The sequence below is a fragment of the Anopheles gambiae genome, chromosome X (assembly GCF_943734735.2).
Source record: "Anopheles gambiae chromosome X, idAnoGambNW_F1_1, whole genome shotgun sequence".
Lineage (NCBI taxonomy): Eukaryota > Metazoa > Arthropoda > Insecta > Diptera > Culicidae > Anopheles > Anopheles gambiae.
In genome coordinates this window covers 5,837,840-5,851,296 of record NC_064600.1, presented here as the reverse complement: position 1 = coordinate 5,851,296, position 13,457 = coordinate 5,837,840, and the positions used below count along the sequence as shown (strand labels likewise).

General features: G+C 51.9%; 2 protein-coding genes across 8 annotated transcripts in view; both read left to right on the top strand.

The window, feature by feature from the left end:
* LOC1271927 (low-density lipoprotein receptor-related protein 2) overlaps window positions 1–8,801 on the top strand; it is a 52,052-nt gene extending 43,251 nt beyond the window's left edge. For all 6 annotated transcript variants that reach the window (XM_061658483.1, XM_061658514.1, XM_061658491.1 and 3 more), the window contains 8 exons: window positions 95–501; window positions 583–2,090; window positions 2,184–2,496; window positions 3,459–5,224; window positions 5,297–5,458; window positions 5,541–5,808; window positions 6,648–6,916; window positions 6,994–8,801. In XM_061658483.1, the coding sequence (XP_061514467.1) occupies window positions 95–501; window positions 583–2,090; window positions 2,184–2,496; window positions 3,459–5,224; window positions 5,297–5,458; window positions 5,541–5,808; window positions 6,648–6,916; window positions 6,994–7,223 (4,923 nt within the window). In that variant the 3' untranslated portion in view covers window positions 7,224–8,801. The remainder of the gene's footprint in view (window positions 1–94; window positions 502–582; window positions 2,091–2,183; window positions 2,497–3,458; window positions 5,225–5,296; window positions 5,459–5,540; window positions 5,809–6,647; window positions 6,917–6,993) is intronic.
* A 910-nt stretch (window positions 8,802–9,711) lies between these two features.
* On the top strand, window positions 9,712–12,963 carry LOC1271928 (uncharacterized). Of its 2 annotated transcripts, XM_310785.6 has the most exons (5): window positions 9,717–10,412; window positions 10,471–10,949; window positions 11,543–11,827; window positions 12,051–12,118; window positions 12,209–12,963. In XM_310785.6, the coding sequence occupies exons 1-5, from the start codon at window positions 10,275–10,277 to the stop codon at window positions 12,277–12,279; spliced, it is 1,041 nt and encodes a 346-aa protein (XP_310785.6). In that variant the 5' UTR covers window positions 9,717–10,274; the 3' UTR covers window positions 12,280–12,963. The 2 variants fall into 2 exon arrangements, with proteins under 2 accessions (XP_061514552.1, XP_310785.6); XM_061658568.1 differs by lacking the exon at window positions 12,209–12,963 and having other exon boundaries at window positions 9,712–10,412; window positions 12,012–12,099.
* The last annotated feature ends 494 nt before the right edge of the window (window positions 12,964–13,457 follow it).

Below are 13,457 nucleotides of genomic sequence, written 5' to 3'. Positions count from 1 at the left end.
TCACATATGTCCCAGCCAAGATGTCAGATCTCAGTTAAGGTCTCCTAACCTACGATTCATCACCTAACGGATCTGCAACTTTCTTCCATCAAAGGGTTGGGTGTGCGATCACGACAACGACTGCGGCGACGGTTCGGACGAGGGCAAGAACTGCAACAGCCAGTACAAGACCTGTACGCCGCAGGAGTTCACCTGCCAGAACTTCAAGTGCATCCGCAACCAGTACCGGTGCGACGGCGAGGACGACTGCGGGGACCACTCGGACGAGGTCGGCTGCAAGAAGGACAACGCGACGTGCGCGGAGGGCAAGTTTACGTGCAACAATGGGCAGTGCATCGACTACCATCTGGTGTGCAACAAGGTGCCGGACTGTACGGACGAGTCGGACGAGCCGCTGCACTGCAACGTGGACGAGTGTGCGAAGGTGGAGATACACCGTTGCGGCCACAAGTGCGTTGACACGCTGACGAGCTACTACTGCGACTGCAACCAGGGCTACAAGTGAGTGATAGCGTGGGAGTACCTCTGAGCGGTGAGCACTTGCTGACGTTTCAATCCATTTGTCTCTCTTTTTTTTCTCAGATTGCTGGAAGACGGCAAGGCCTGTGCAGACATTGACGAGTGCATTGAGACGCCGGGTGTTTGTTCGCAGCACTGCTCGAACACGCCTGGAGGCTACTACTGCAAGTGCGACGAGCGGTACTACGAGCGACAGAACGATGAGCACACGTGCAAGCGCAAGGACGACACGAAGCCGTGGCTGATCTTCAGCAATAAGTACTACGTGCGCAACATGTCGACCGACGGTCACCAGTACAACCTGATCCACCAGGATCTGATGAACGTGGTGGCGATCGATTTCGACATGCAGCAGCACGAGATGTACTTCTGCGACGTGACGGCGAAGACGATCTTCAAGTCGAGCTTCGGCTCGCTGGTGGAGGACGGCGTGCGCATCGAGAAGACGCCGGTGATCAAGCACGATTCGCACGGGCTGGAGGGCATCGCGATCGACTGGGTCGGGCGGAAGCTGTACTGGCTCGACCGCCACTCGAAGAACCTGGACGTGGCCGAGCTGGACGGTACGCGGCGCAAGACGCTCCGGTCGGGCGTGGTAGATCCGCGCGCGATCGTCGTCCATCCGGGCATTGGCTATCTGTACTTCACCTCCTGGCATCTGCAGGCGTACATCGCCAAGATGGGCATGGACGGGTCGAACTTTACGCGCATTCTCACGTGGGAGGACGACATCGCGTGGCCGAACGCACTGACGATCGATTACTTCACCGACCGGATCTACTGGGCCGACGCCCATCTGGACTACATCGCGTTCGCCGATCTGGAGGGACGGCACCGGCATGTGGTGCTGTCCGGCGCACGGGTACCGCACGTGTTTGCGCTCTCCATCTTCGACGACAGCCTGTACTGGACGGACTGGAACCTGAAGGCGATCCTGCGGGCGAACAAGTTTACCGGCGCGAACTACACGGTGGTGCGGAACACGACCCACCGGCCGTACGACGTGCACATCAGCCACCCGCTGCGCCAGATCCCGTTCCCGAACCCGTGCGGCACCACCAACGGGGGCTGCTCGCATCTCTGCCTGCTCGCGCCACCGCTCGAGTCGACCTACCTGAACGTGGAGGGCTACCTGGAGGAGGGCGCCCCCAGCTACCGGTGCGCCTGCCCGAACCAGTTCTATCTGGCGCGCGACCAGAAGACGTGCATCGCGAACTGTACCAGCGGGCAGCACCGGTGCGGCGGCGACGACGAGAAGTGCATCCCGTGGTTCTGGAAGTGTGACGGCGAGCCGGACTGCAAGGACCGGTCGGACGAGCCGGCGAGCTGCCCGGCCCGCCACTGCCGGGCGGGCACGTTCCAGTGCGGCAACGGCAACTGCACGCCCTCGACCACCATCTGCGACGGCACGGACGACTGCGGGGACGGTACGGACGAGCAGAACTGCGACCTGCCCTGCCCGGTGTCGGACTTTAAATGCAAGTCGAGCGGCCGGTGCATCCTGGACAGCTGGAAGTGTGATGGCGACGCCGACTGCAAGGACGGCAGCGACGAGGATCCGGAGATTTGTCGTAAGTAATTGTTGGGGCTTCGGCTGTCCAAGGAATGATCTTGATCAGTGTCTTGATTACCACGCTGCTTCCTTTTCTGCCTTTTCCAAACAGACAAGCGTACGTGCGACCCGGAGACGGAGTTCAGCTGCAAGAACGGGCGCTGCATACCGAAGCTGTGGATGTGCGACTTCGACAACGACTGCGGGGACGATTCGGACGAGCCGGCGTACATGTGCCGGCAGCGCAACTGCACCACCGGGTGGTCCCGCTGCCCGGGCCAGTCCAACTACCGCTGCATCCCGAAGTGGCTGTTCTGCGACGGCAAGGACGACTGCCGCGACAAGAGCGACGAGCTGCCGGAGAACTGCCCCCAGTGCAACCAGGAAACCGACTTCAAGTGCAACAACAACCGCTGCATTCCAAGGTACGTGTTTGTGTTTGCCCTTTCCACTTTGGGGGTTTCTGCAACTTCAAGTAATATCTGTAGAGATGATGAAGTTGCCGATATGTGCTTTTTTGGTCCTTCTATAACACGTAACTCCAATGTAGAGAAGATATTCTCGCCTACTTCTGCTTGAACGTACTGTAAATATGGATGGTACCCCAAGCGTGAGAGATTGTTTTGAATTTTGTATGTTCAAACATGACTTCAACTCTGCACATAGACCGTGCTGTACGACAGATTTACTTTTATTCAATTAAGCTCTGTACCTCAATATTACGACAACAAACTCAGAGTGAATACAGCAGACAACTGTAATTTCCCGTCATAGTTGAGCCTAGAGCCTAGTAGAGATTGTAACGTTAACCAATAAAAATCCATGCCTTCTTCTTCTTATTTTTGGCACAACAACCGCTGCCGGTCAAGGCCTGCCTGTACCCACTAGTGAAGTGGGCTTGGCTTTCAGTGACTTTTTGTTACCGTAGCAGGATAGTAAGTCCTACGTATGGGGGCATGGTCAATTGACGACTGTACCACCAGACCGAAAAATCCATGAAAGTGACTCATATTTGACATTTGCTCGTCGAAAGGGGTACCCACAGAGTGCTCGTTAAAAGAGGTACTCGTTATGAAGGGGGTCTACTCCATGTGGGAGGCACAATGGATGGATGATCAAAGATTCAAATATTGACAACATTTTAAAGTAAAGAAAATATGACTTGGGGGCACACTCAATACTTCCCTCATAGAGAATTGACCTTATAAGCGATCGTCCATAAGTTACGTAACGCCAGGAATGAGATATTTTGTATGTCCTTCTTAAAATTAGACACCAAGTGATGATTCTAATTCTCTAACTCTCACACAATGCTTTATTTTGCTGAATTTTTCCCCTCTCTTCCCTTCACGCCCCTCCCTTTCCTCACCCCCGCCACACACAACAGACAGTGGATGTGCGACTTTGCGGACGACTGCGGCGACGGTAGCGACGAGAGCGAGACCCAGTGCAAGGGCAAGTACCGCGAGTGCTCCGAGTCGGAGTTCCGGTGCGACAACGGCAAGTGCATCTCGAGCCGGTGGCGCTGCGACCACGAGGACGACTGCGGCGACAACTCGGACGAGTACGGGTGCGAGGGCTTCCAGTGCAAGAACGGCACGTTCCAGTGCAAGTCGGGGCACTGCATCGCCGCCTACTTCCGGTGCGACGGCGACCGGGACTGCCGGGACATGTCGGACGAGATCGGCTGCCCGCCGCGCTTCCCGGGCGGCCGCTACTGTCCCGAGTCGCGCTTCCAGTGCGCCAACAATCTGTGCGTGCTGCCGTCGGACCTGTGCGACGGTACGGACGACTGCGGCGACAACTCGGACGAGGCGGCCTCCGTCTGCACCAACTTCAACTGCGACACGCTGCGCCGGTTCCAGTGCGCGAACCATCGCTGCGTCGCCCGGTACCAGATCTGCGACGGGGTGGACAACTGTGGCGACGGGTCGGACGAGAACAACATGACGCTGTGCGCGGCCCGCCAGAAACCGTGCGACCTCTACACGCAGTACCAGTGCGCGAACAAGAAGTGCATCGACCGGGCGCAGGTGTGCGACTACGCCGACGACTGCGGCGACGGCTCGGACGAGCTGGGCTGCCACCGGACGGCCAGCTGCTCGGCGCTGAACAAGGGCGGCTGCGAGCATCACTGCGTCAACCTGACCGACGGCTACATCTGCGCGTGCTACGCCGGCTTCATCATCGACGCGTCGAACAAGAAGCGCTGCACGGACATTGACGAGTGTGCGACCGGCACGCACGGCTGCTCGCACCTCTGCACGAACCTGAACGGCACGTACGAGTGCGGCTGCCGGGAAGGGTTCCGGCTGTCGGACCGGGTGTCGGGCGTGTGCAAGGCGCTCAAGGGCGAACCGCTGCTGGTGCTGTCCGGCGGGCCGGAGATACGGGCGTACGAGCCGGCCCAGAACCGCCAGTTCGACGTGATCGCGGGCGAGAAGCGGATCGAGGCGCTCGACTACAATCCCGAGTCGCAGATGATCTTCTGGACGGACAGCTACGACAAGACGATCAAGCGCTCCTACATGGTGAACGCGATGAACGGCGACGCGAAGGTGGGGTACGCGCAGGACCTCAACATGAAGGGCGGCACCAAGCCGACGGCCCTGGCGGTCGACTGGGTGGCGGACAACCTGTACTGGGCGGAGACGGACCGGACCGGGTCGAAGCCGCGCGGGCGCATCATGGTGGCGAAGACGGACGGCCGGTACCGGCGGGCGCTGGTACAGGCCGGGCTGGAGGTGCCGACGGCGATCGCGGTCGATCCGCAGCTCGGGCGCATGTTCTGGGCCGACGCTGGCAGCGCGCCCAAGATCGAGGTGTCGTGGATGGACGGGTCGAAGCGCCGGCCCATCATTACCGAGGCGATCCGGCATCCGGCCGGGCTGACGGTCGACTACTCGCAGGACCACGCGGTCTACTGGGTCGACACGAAGCTGAACACGATCGAGGTGATGAAGCCGGACGGCACGATGCGACGCACCGTGCTGAAGGGCGACCTGCTCAAGCATCCGGTGTCGCTGGACGTGTTCGAGTCCAGCCTGTACTGGGTGACGCGCGACACCGGCGAGCTGCTGCGACAGGACAAGTTTGGCCGGGGCGTCCAGGTGACGGTGCAACGCAACCTTGCCAATCCGTCCAGCATTAAGGGTAAGCAGTGGGGTGCGATGAGATCCATCACAAAATCGCTGACACTAATTGCGCGCCGTCTCTCATTTTCAGTCTATCATGAGTTGCGTTACAACACCACGCTGAACAATCCGTGCTACCGGAACCCGTGCTCCCATCTGTGTCTGCTCGTACCGGGCGGAAGACGCTGCTCCTGCCCGGACAACACCGTACCGACGTCGCACCGCAGCACAGCCGAAGTTGTTTGCGATGCTCGTACGTAGACGCAACGACACCGTTTCCCTAAACCCACGGACGATCTCATTGTATCATTCCCTTTTTTTTTTTTGTTCCACAGCGGCTGAGCGGCCACGACCGGCACCGCGTGTCTGCCCGTGCCAGAACGGAGGGCTCTGCAAGGAGGCCGACGCTGGCCCGGGCGCACCGAGCAGCGAGCTCGTGTGCGTCTGTCTGCCCGAGTTCTCCGGCACCCACTGCGAGGTGTACAGCGAGAAGATACTGGGCGCCGCCGGCAGCAGCACGACCGCCATCTTTGTGCCGCTGCTCATCCTGATGCTGATCATCATCGCTATCGGGCTGTTTGTCATCGTCAAGAAGCGACCATTGTAAGTGCATTTTTTTTTTTGCGGTGCAGCTTAAGGCTCTGGATGTATGCTCTGGATGGTTGGACTAGCAGATGATGCAAAGGTTCATGAATTTCCTCACGGATCATGGTTCTTCAGGACGAATTTCTTGGAGATTCATGAGTATTCAAACAGTTGCGGAAATCTGGAATCAAACTCCCTACTCTGAATACATTTAGGAAGTGGTACTAGCAGATAAAGCAAGATTCACCGATATCCTCGAGCTCTTCTGGGAAAATACCTTGAAGATTCAGGATCATTCAAGAAAATGGGAAAATCTGGAATCAAACTCAATTATTCTGAATAATTACAGGAAGATGGATTAGCCTCCTGTCATTCATGAGTCAAAGATTCATGAATTTCTTCAAGTATCATGGCTCTTCAGGGCTAATATCTTGGATATTTGTAAACCTTTCCAAAATATGTTAGGATTTCGATTCATACTCATAATTCCAACACACATTTAGGAAATTTAAATAGTAAATGATGCAAGATTCGTGAATTTCTTCAAGGATCGCGTTCATTAAAAATTCGTGAGCATACTAGTTTGTGAGTTTGTGCGAATCTTGATGTAAATTCATAATTCTGAATAGATTCCAGCCTACTGAAATTGATCAAAACAAAAACTTATCAATTTCCTGAAGGAACTTGAGTCATCCGGAAGAATTCATACATTTCTAGAATATTCTAGTGTCTTTCATAATGAGGACTTCCATGCATCCAGTTTATTGGGGATACTATATTCATACATCCACATAGTCATGACATAATTCGCAAAATCATAACGACACACACTTTACTTCCTGTCATCCTACCTACAGTGGCAAACCGAGCCTCAGCTCGTCCCAGAGCGTCTCGTTCCGTCCCGGCACGAACGTGGAGTTCAATTCGTCCGAGTTCCCGTCCGCCCAGCGGCTGCCGGGTGTGCCCGGTGGCGCCGCCACCGGCACCACCGCCGGCACCGCCGTTACCCCGCTCGATGGCTACAGTCTCGATACGCTCAACAACAAGAACACAGACTTTAGCAACCCGATGTACGATGCCGTCCAGGCCGGTTCCGATCCGATGCCGACCAGTAATATGCCCTCGGGTACGTATTCGAGCAGGAGGTGACGTAGCGTAGTGTCACGTACTGATCTGTATGTTCTACTGTTCCTCCTCCCCTAGACATCTACGAAGTGCCGTCGGATGTGGGCAAGCTGAACGGCAGGAAGGAAGGTTCGTCCCTGTCGACCGGACCGTTCACAGAGCCGGTGTCGGCCATCCTGGCGCCGAGCAGCATCACGCATAAAACGTCGCCCCAGCTAAATCTGCGTCCGAAGGAGCTTAACCCTTCGATGCACGACACGGGCAAGGACACGCAGCTGCTGGTCGAGGAGGACAAGTCGGAGTGCTAAGGGGGACAGCAGCAGCGGGCGAGCGAGACGGACAGAAAGAGAAACCCTCCTTCCGTTGCCTCCTTCCGTTTTGGGGGATAGATAACGGAAGGGGAGGGGAAAGTTCACTATTCCGCATTCCGATGTGTGCGTATATGTGTGTGTGTGTGTCTGTGCGTGTGCATGTAAAAGTGCTGTAGGAGCCAAGCTCAAATCGCAAGGAAGGGGTATTGAATAACGAAAACACAGTTGCGACTATAGAGGGTTAAATGGGTCAATGCAGCCAATGAGCGGGCAGGACAGTAAAGCAGAAGCGGGCATAAATGCATGCCGTGAGGGAGCAGCGTGAGAGGGCTGTGGGAAACGGGCCCCGACACACGTTCCTCTGTTACGAGAAGCCTACGTTATAAGCAATACATTATATAAACGTATTCTAAGTTTTTTTTTGTTATTAAGGTTTCTATAGAAACGGAGATGTTAGAACGGAAATAAAGTGTGAGTGAGAGAGCGATATATATATAGAGAGAGAAGGAGAGTAATATATGAGATCGAAGTGGGTAAAGCAACATAAACTTAGCACGTTTAGAGGGGAAAACAAGAATAACAGGAATACGATACAGCAGGTTGTAAAAGTAAAATCAAGCTAACTTGAAGTAAACATTAACATCGTGCAAGTAAGAACAGGCGAAAGAGAAACGAAAAGGTGAGAAAACGAATAGAACAATCCATACAGACGATACGTCCAATTGAATTTGAACAGAAAAGAATGGAATAGAGAGAAAGAGAAGGAAAACGTTTTACAACTATTAGTTTTGTATATAGTTAAAAGCAAGCGATTGTGTGGTGAATGTTGAAATCTGCTGCTGTGCTGGCAATGGCACACACACACAGTGTTTTTTTCTTCCCAGACCGCACTGCAACGGTTTTGTTGCAGTGGACACACAAACACACATACACAACACATACAACGCACATGTTCACACATCGGAAAAATCGGTGCGCAAGTCACAGCACACGAGCCTTGCACACGTTCCTACATAGAGGAGCAGAGGGGACAGGGGGACAGGGAGCAATTCGTAATCATGCAGATCACGTTTGCTGTATTAGTGGGGATGGGATTGCGAAAGAGCAAAAATAAGATGTTATTTTATCTTGAGTATTGTTGAGTTCTAATGTAATCTTACGATGATAATTACTACGGATCGATGTGCGGAGCCTGACCACCCCCCCCCCCCTTCCTCCCGGAAAACTGACACAACTAAACGTTCGCCCTGCTTCAAGCCTCCTTTTCTTGCGGCCCTCACGGGTAAAGTTGCAGTAAGGGAGGTGAGCCTGCGCAGCGAGGATGTAGCGATCACGGGGAGTAGGGCATGGGTGTGGGGGAGGGAGGAAGAGGGCCAGATAATCAAAGGACTGGCATCGAGCAAGGTGCCTTATTAGAGTCATAGGCAGGGATGTGTGACGGATGTCAGATGAGAAATCATAATTCAACGTTTTTAATTTCTCCCGATTCGTACTACAAAACAGAAACACACGCGGAAAGTCCAATTTCATCGTTGTTTGCAAGTAAATACACACTTTAAAAAAAAAACAGCAGAATTGTACAAATCCCATGATGCGATTAAATTCCGAACTGATGCCAAATTCATCATTCAATTACGACGCAAAGACTCTAAGCGAATGTTGCCGGTAAGTTTGTTGTTTCTATTTTACCAATAGCTCCATAGCTTGAGTGATTTGCTCAATAGATGGCGTTTTATAACTCATCATTATATTGCTATCCTTTTGTTGCATTGTGTTTCGTCTAACTTCATTTAATAATGGCGTATATAGCTTTCTAACTTTTGTTATTAAATTCTCACTTGCTTCTGTACAAATGGTTCACATTGGAGTCTAGTATTTTAACATTCTTATCGCCGTTCTAGTTCTAGCGATGCATAACTTCAATGCGAAACCATATGACAGTACATAAATAAAGCGAATAAAGTGATCCACTGGTTGGGTATATCCCACCAACAAATGGCGCCACTAGCTTTTTTTTTGCTATTTTTAGAATGCATCACTAGTTCACCGTCTGCTAAACGAAGTCTTTTTAGATTCCATTTAGGTTGAGAACGTGAGCCGTTTAGAACCCGTTTAGTGGTCGTTTAGTGGATTTGTGGCACTTGGGAAATGTTTTTCATTTTATACCACTCAAATAAGTGTACAACACAGTTTTTACAAAAAGTAACCAAATCCGCTACACGAAGATCCATCTACATGGCGTTTTTCTCTTTTTTTAATTTTTGTTACGCTTGTGATGCGACATTAAAATAAATAAAAAGGGAATACGAAACGGTGTGATGTGGCAAAAGAGATAAGAAAATTAATTAAAAACATTGTAATAACGGTTTGTATTTGAAAATTCCAATTGAATGTGTGTCATGTACATCCAAGGGTTAACTGTCAACAGAGCAGTGGAAGCATTATTGTATGTTAATTTTCTCCGTGTCTTTTTTCACTTGAATTACTATTCAATTAGTGCGCTCGCAATGAAATTCATTCCCATTTAAATAAAGTGTTCATTTTCCATTAAAAATGCCCCTCAAAATCATGTTTCCAAACGCCCCGCCGTACCATAACTGGCAGGTGGTTTGTTTATGTTTGCATGGAATCGATCAGCTGTCAGCGAAGCTGTTGCCCACCAGCTCAGCTCCATCTGTTTTCGTGCGGGGAGCAAAGCAAGCGGGCGGTCCGCTAACTAGCACATCCCGTGTGCCCGTGGTTGTGCCGTTGCCGGGCAACCGGGCGGACCAAAGCCACCGTGGTGTGAAAATTACCTTCGCCGCAACAACCGTCTGACAAGCAAGGGGCAAAACGTCAAAAAAAAAAAACGCACAAAAACGAAAGCTCTGTTCAGTCGCGTTTGTGTGGTTGGTCGCTCTTTTCACCCAACATTTCCCGTTCCGTTTACCAAAACCCCCGGTGTTCCGGTGTCCCTTTCGGTTGTTTCGGCCAATTCCAAATCAATGTGCAAACCATTCCGGTAGTGTCCGGGTGCAGCAAACAGCGAAACAGAATTGTGTGCGCGCGATGGTGCTGCTGCAGCTGCGTTCCCTCCGCTCGTGGCTTCTTTCGTCCGAGCACAGCTTCCGCGAAACGCTGAACAGCATCTTCTGGCTGAGCTGCCTGCTCGGGCTCGTGTTCGTGCAGTTCCGGCGCCTGGTCGTGGTAAGTAAGCCCTCAAGCACACGCCCGTCACCACCTAACTGTTCCCACTTTCCCGCAGCGACTGTTGCGTCTGGGGCGCGTCAAGGCCCACCGGCATGGCCCGACCGTGCAGCACCTGTGGAACATATGCTTCTACGCGAGCGCCACCATCTTCCTGCTGCTCTACCAGGCGCTGCTGATCCGGCCGGAGGTGATGCGCGAGACCGGCAAATACTTCCCCCAGTACATCAATGCCATCTTTGCCACGGCGTGCGACCCGGCCAAGTTCGAGATCGTGACGGTCGTGCTGGTATCGTACCGCGTGCTCACCACGGTCACGCAGCTGTCCCGGGGCGACTATTCGGTCGCGTTTTCCGGTGCGCTCAATGCCGCCCTGCTGCTATGCTGCTTCGCGCTGCGGCTCGAAAACTATAGCATCCTGCTCAACCTGTACCTGGCGGTGTATGGCGCGGGCGAGGAAGCGTTCCTGCTGGCCGCCTCCCGGACGGTCCAGCCCCAATGGTTGACAACGTTTGCGCTGCTCAAGTGTGGCACCTGGTAAGAGGGAGGGGTGCGTGTTGCAGTCAGTACTGCAAAATGTCATGAGCATCACGACATGTTCACCAACGTAAACAATGAACATATCCGTGGTAGCTTAATGCTCATTGCTGATACCCGATGAATGTGTGCCATGGCATGCCGAAAACGACCTGCGAATGCTTGAGTTAAATGCGATACTCTGACTGACAAGCTGAGTTTAATGCCGGAGCAAACACAATCAATGCTGCCCTATACCACTATTTCAGTCACCAACACTCATGACTCAAACGAAATTCAAGTCTGCTCACGTACACAACTGTGATTATGAGGGAGTAAGACCCAAAAAGTTGAAGGATTAATCACATGCATGGTGACATCACAGTAGAGCTCGTGACGCTGACATGATTTTGTTTCAGCCGGAATTTGTCATGACTATGTCAGTGATATTTTGCAGTAAAAAAGTCATGACATAGTGACTGACCAAGCGTTGTGTCGCAAAAATGTCACGCAGCATGCATTGGTCACAGCAATCGTTTTGAGTACCACCTCTGATTATCACAATTGACTACGTGACGCTGACAACACAATTGCTCTCGCTATCTCTCTTGCAGGATCTATCTGTTTCTGAATCTGTTGCCGTTCGAGTTCCTGATACCGACGCTATACGCGCGTCGCGAGCTGCTCCCGCTCAAGGTGTGCTACTGGCTGTGGTACTGCTCGTGCGTGTGGAACTCGCCGCTGCTGAAGCTGCTGTACCACAAAATCTACCATCTGCACCCGCACGACTGTGCCGGCGGTGGGTCCGCCTTCCGCTGCATACTGTCCGATGACTGGCAAAACTTTCGCCACTTTCGCAACCTCAAACAGGCCTACCTCGAGCTAAAGCTGCATGAAAGGTAAATATTTGCTTACGGTTTTTGCCACGCACCGTAAGGTGTTTAGGAGCTTTTCTGGCCGGAGAATGGAGCATTACGGACCGATGCAGCTACGTAATGGGACATCCATCCATGGCGTTGCAGTTATTTAGGGCGCTTCGTATTTCAATTTCATTCTCTTTCGGTGTACTGACTCAGTCCCCAGATTTATTCTCTAATGCAATTCCTTTATCCGTCTCTTTAGCAAAGAGAAAGTTAACAAAGTAACGCTCACCGATGTGTCCGCAAAGACCGCCTACCAGACGATCAAGTGTAAGTGGCGGGCCTGTACTTCCCGACGCAAAATAGGACGCAACAACAACAAAAACCAACATTCTCACTAATCCTTTTCGTGCTCCGCAGGTGTGCTCACTTTAAAGCGAAAGCTTAAAAAGATGCGAGAAAACAAGGCGTCGCTGGAGCATCAGGATTAGAGGCGTAAGCGTAACCCTTAACCAGGCTAGGGCAGCTAGCGAAGCTCTCAACCATTATCCTAATTCATGTGAACATGTGATCTCGACCGAAAGAACTGTAACTTCATGTGTGTGTGTATGTGTGTGTGTGTACATGTCTGTTTGTATGTTTCATCCTCCACATCCTTTCCTGTTCCCGAGCGACCATTATTTATGCCCCATCTCCGTCTCTCTTGTTGCTGTCCCACTTATCCTCAGATTTCCATTCCTGTAACGCAAAGCAAGGAACGTAATTCATCGAATAACAGGAAACGAAGCTAGCGGCAAACACTAGAATAACGCAAATCATTAATTTATCGATTGGCCGACCGAGCGCGCCTAGTTTAGAAAGCGACTGGCAGGGGATTAGGGGGAAGGGGAGAGGGGGGGGGGGGGTGGCAACCCAAGACATAAAAATTTCCCATTTACCAACCGAGCAGGGTAGACGGAGGGGAAATTTGGCTGTAAAAAAAAATCTTGTACGCGCGCAGAAGGATGGCATATTGCTATGTATAGGGTTTACAATACAACGATTGATTTGCTCCCCCGCTCAAAAAAAAGGTTTGACTGTTTTCTTCATGTGTACTCGCTGGTGGTGGTGAATTGGTGGCGACTGAGTGGCCCAATAACAACGATGGTTTGGAAGATTAATCGTTCCATCTAGTATTTTGTGTATGATATTTTTGTCTTTTATTTTAGATATTCTTTTTTGTTGTTGTTGTTGTTGTTGTGGTTGCTGTTGTTTGTCTGCTTTTAATATATTTATGCTAGCTTGTTTTGTTCTTTCTTTCTTTTTTTTTGTTTGTTTGTTCATAAGTTAACTATGGTTCCCCATGCTTCCTCTCCCGCTCATATCATGTTTCGTTTGTTTCAATTTGTCTCTTGGTTTTGGTTGTGTTCGGATCGCTCCCTCCGCTGGTGACCACCGGTGCGGCCACTGGATAGCTATCCCCCCCACCCCCCCCTATCCGGCCCGCGCACCCCGTTTCACCTCCCACACTAACCACATAATCGTTTCGTTTTGAGGTACTGTCCTGCTGCGGTCGTACACGCATCGAAAGCGGATCTTCTTTCGAGATGATCGAAATACACGATCTCGATCTGTCTCTCTCTATCTCTCTCTCTCTCTCTCTCACACACACACACTATCTCTCTCTTCG

What these genes read in the sequence shown, in the direction of transcription:
- LOC1271928 (XM_310785.6), top strand. Translation starts at nt 10,275, where the DNA reads ATGGTGCTGCTGCAGCTGCGTTCCCTCCGCTCGTGGCTTCTTTCGTCC. An exon ending in AGTTCCGGCGCCTGGTCGTG is followed by an intron (nt 10,413 to 10,470) that starts GTAAGTAAGCCC and finishes ACTTTCCCGCAG; the next exon opens with CGACTGTTGCGTCTGGGGCG. An exon ending in CGCCTACCAGACGATCAAGT is followed by an intron (nt 12,119 to 12,208) that starts GTAAGTGGCGGG and finishes CGTGCTCCGCAG; the next exon opens with GTGTGCTCACTTTAAAGCGA.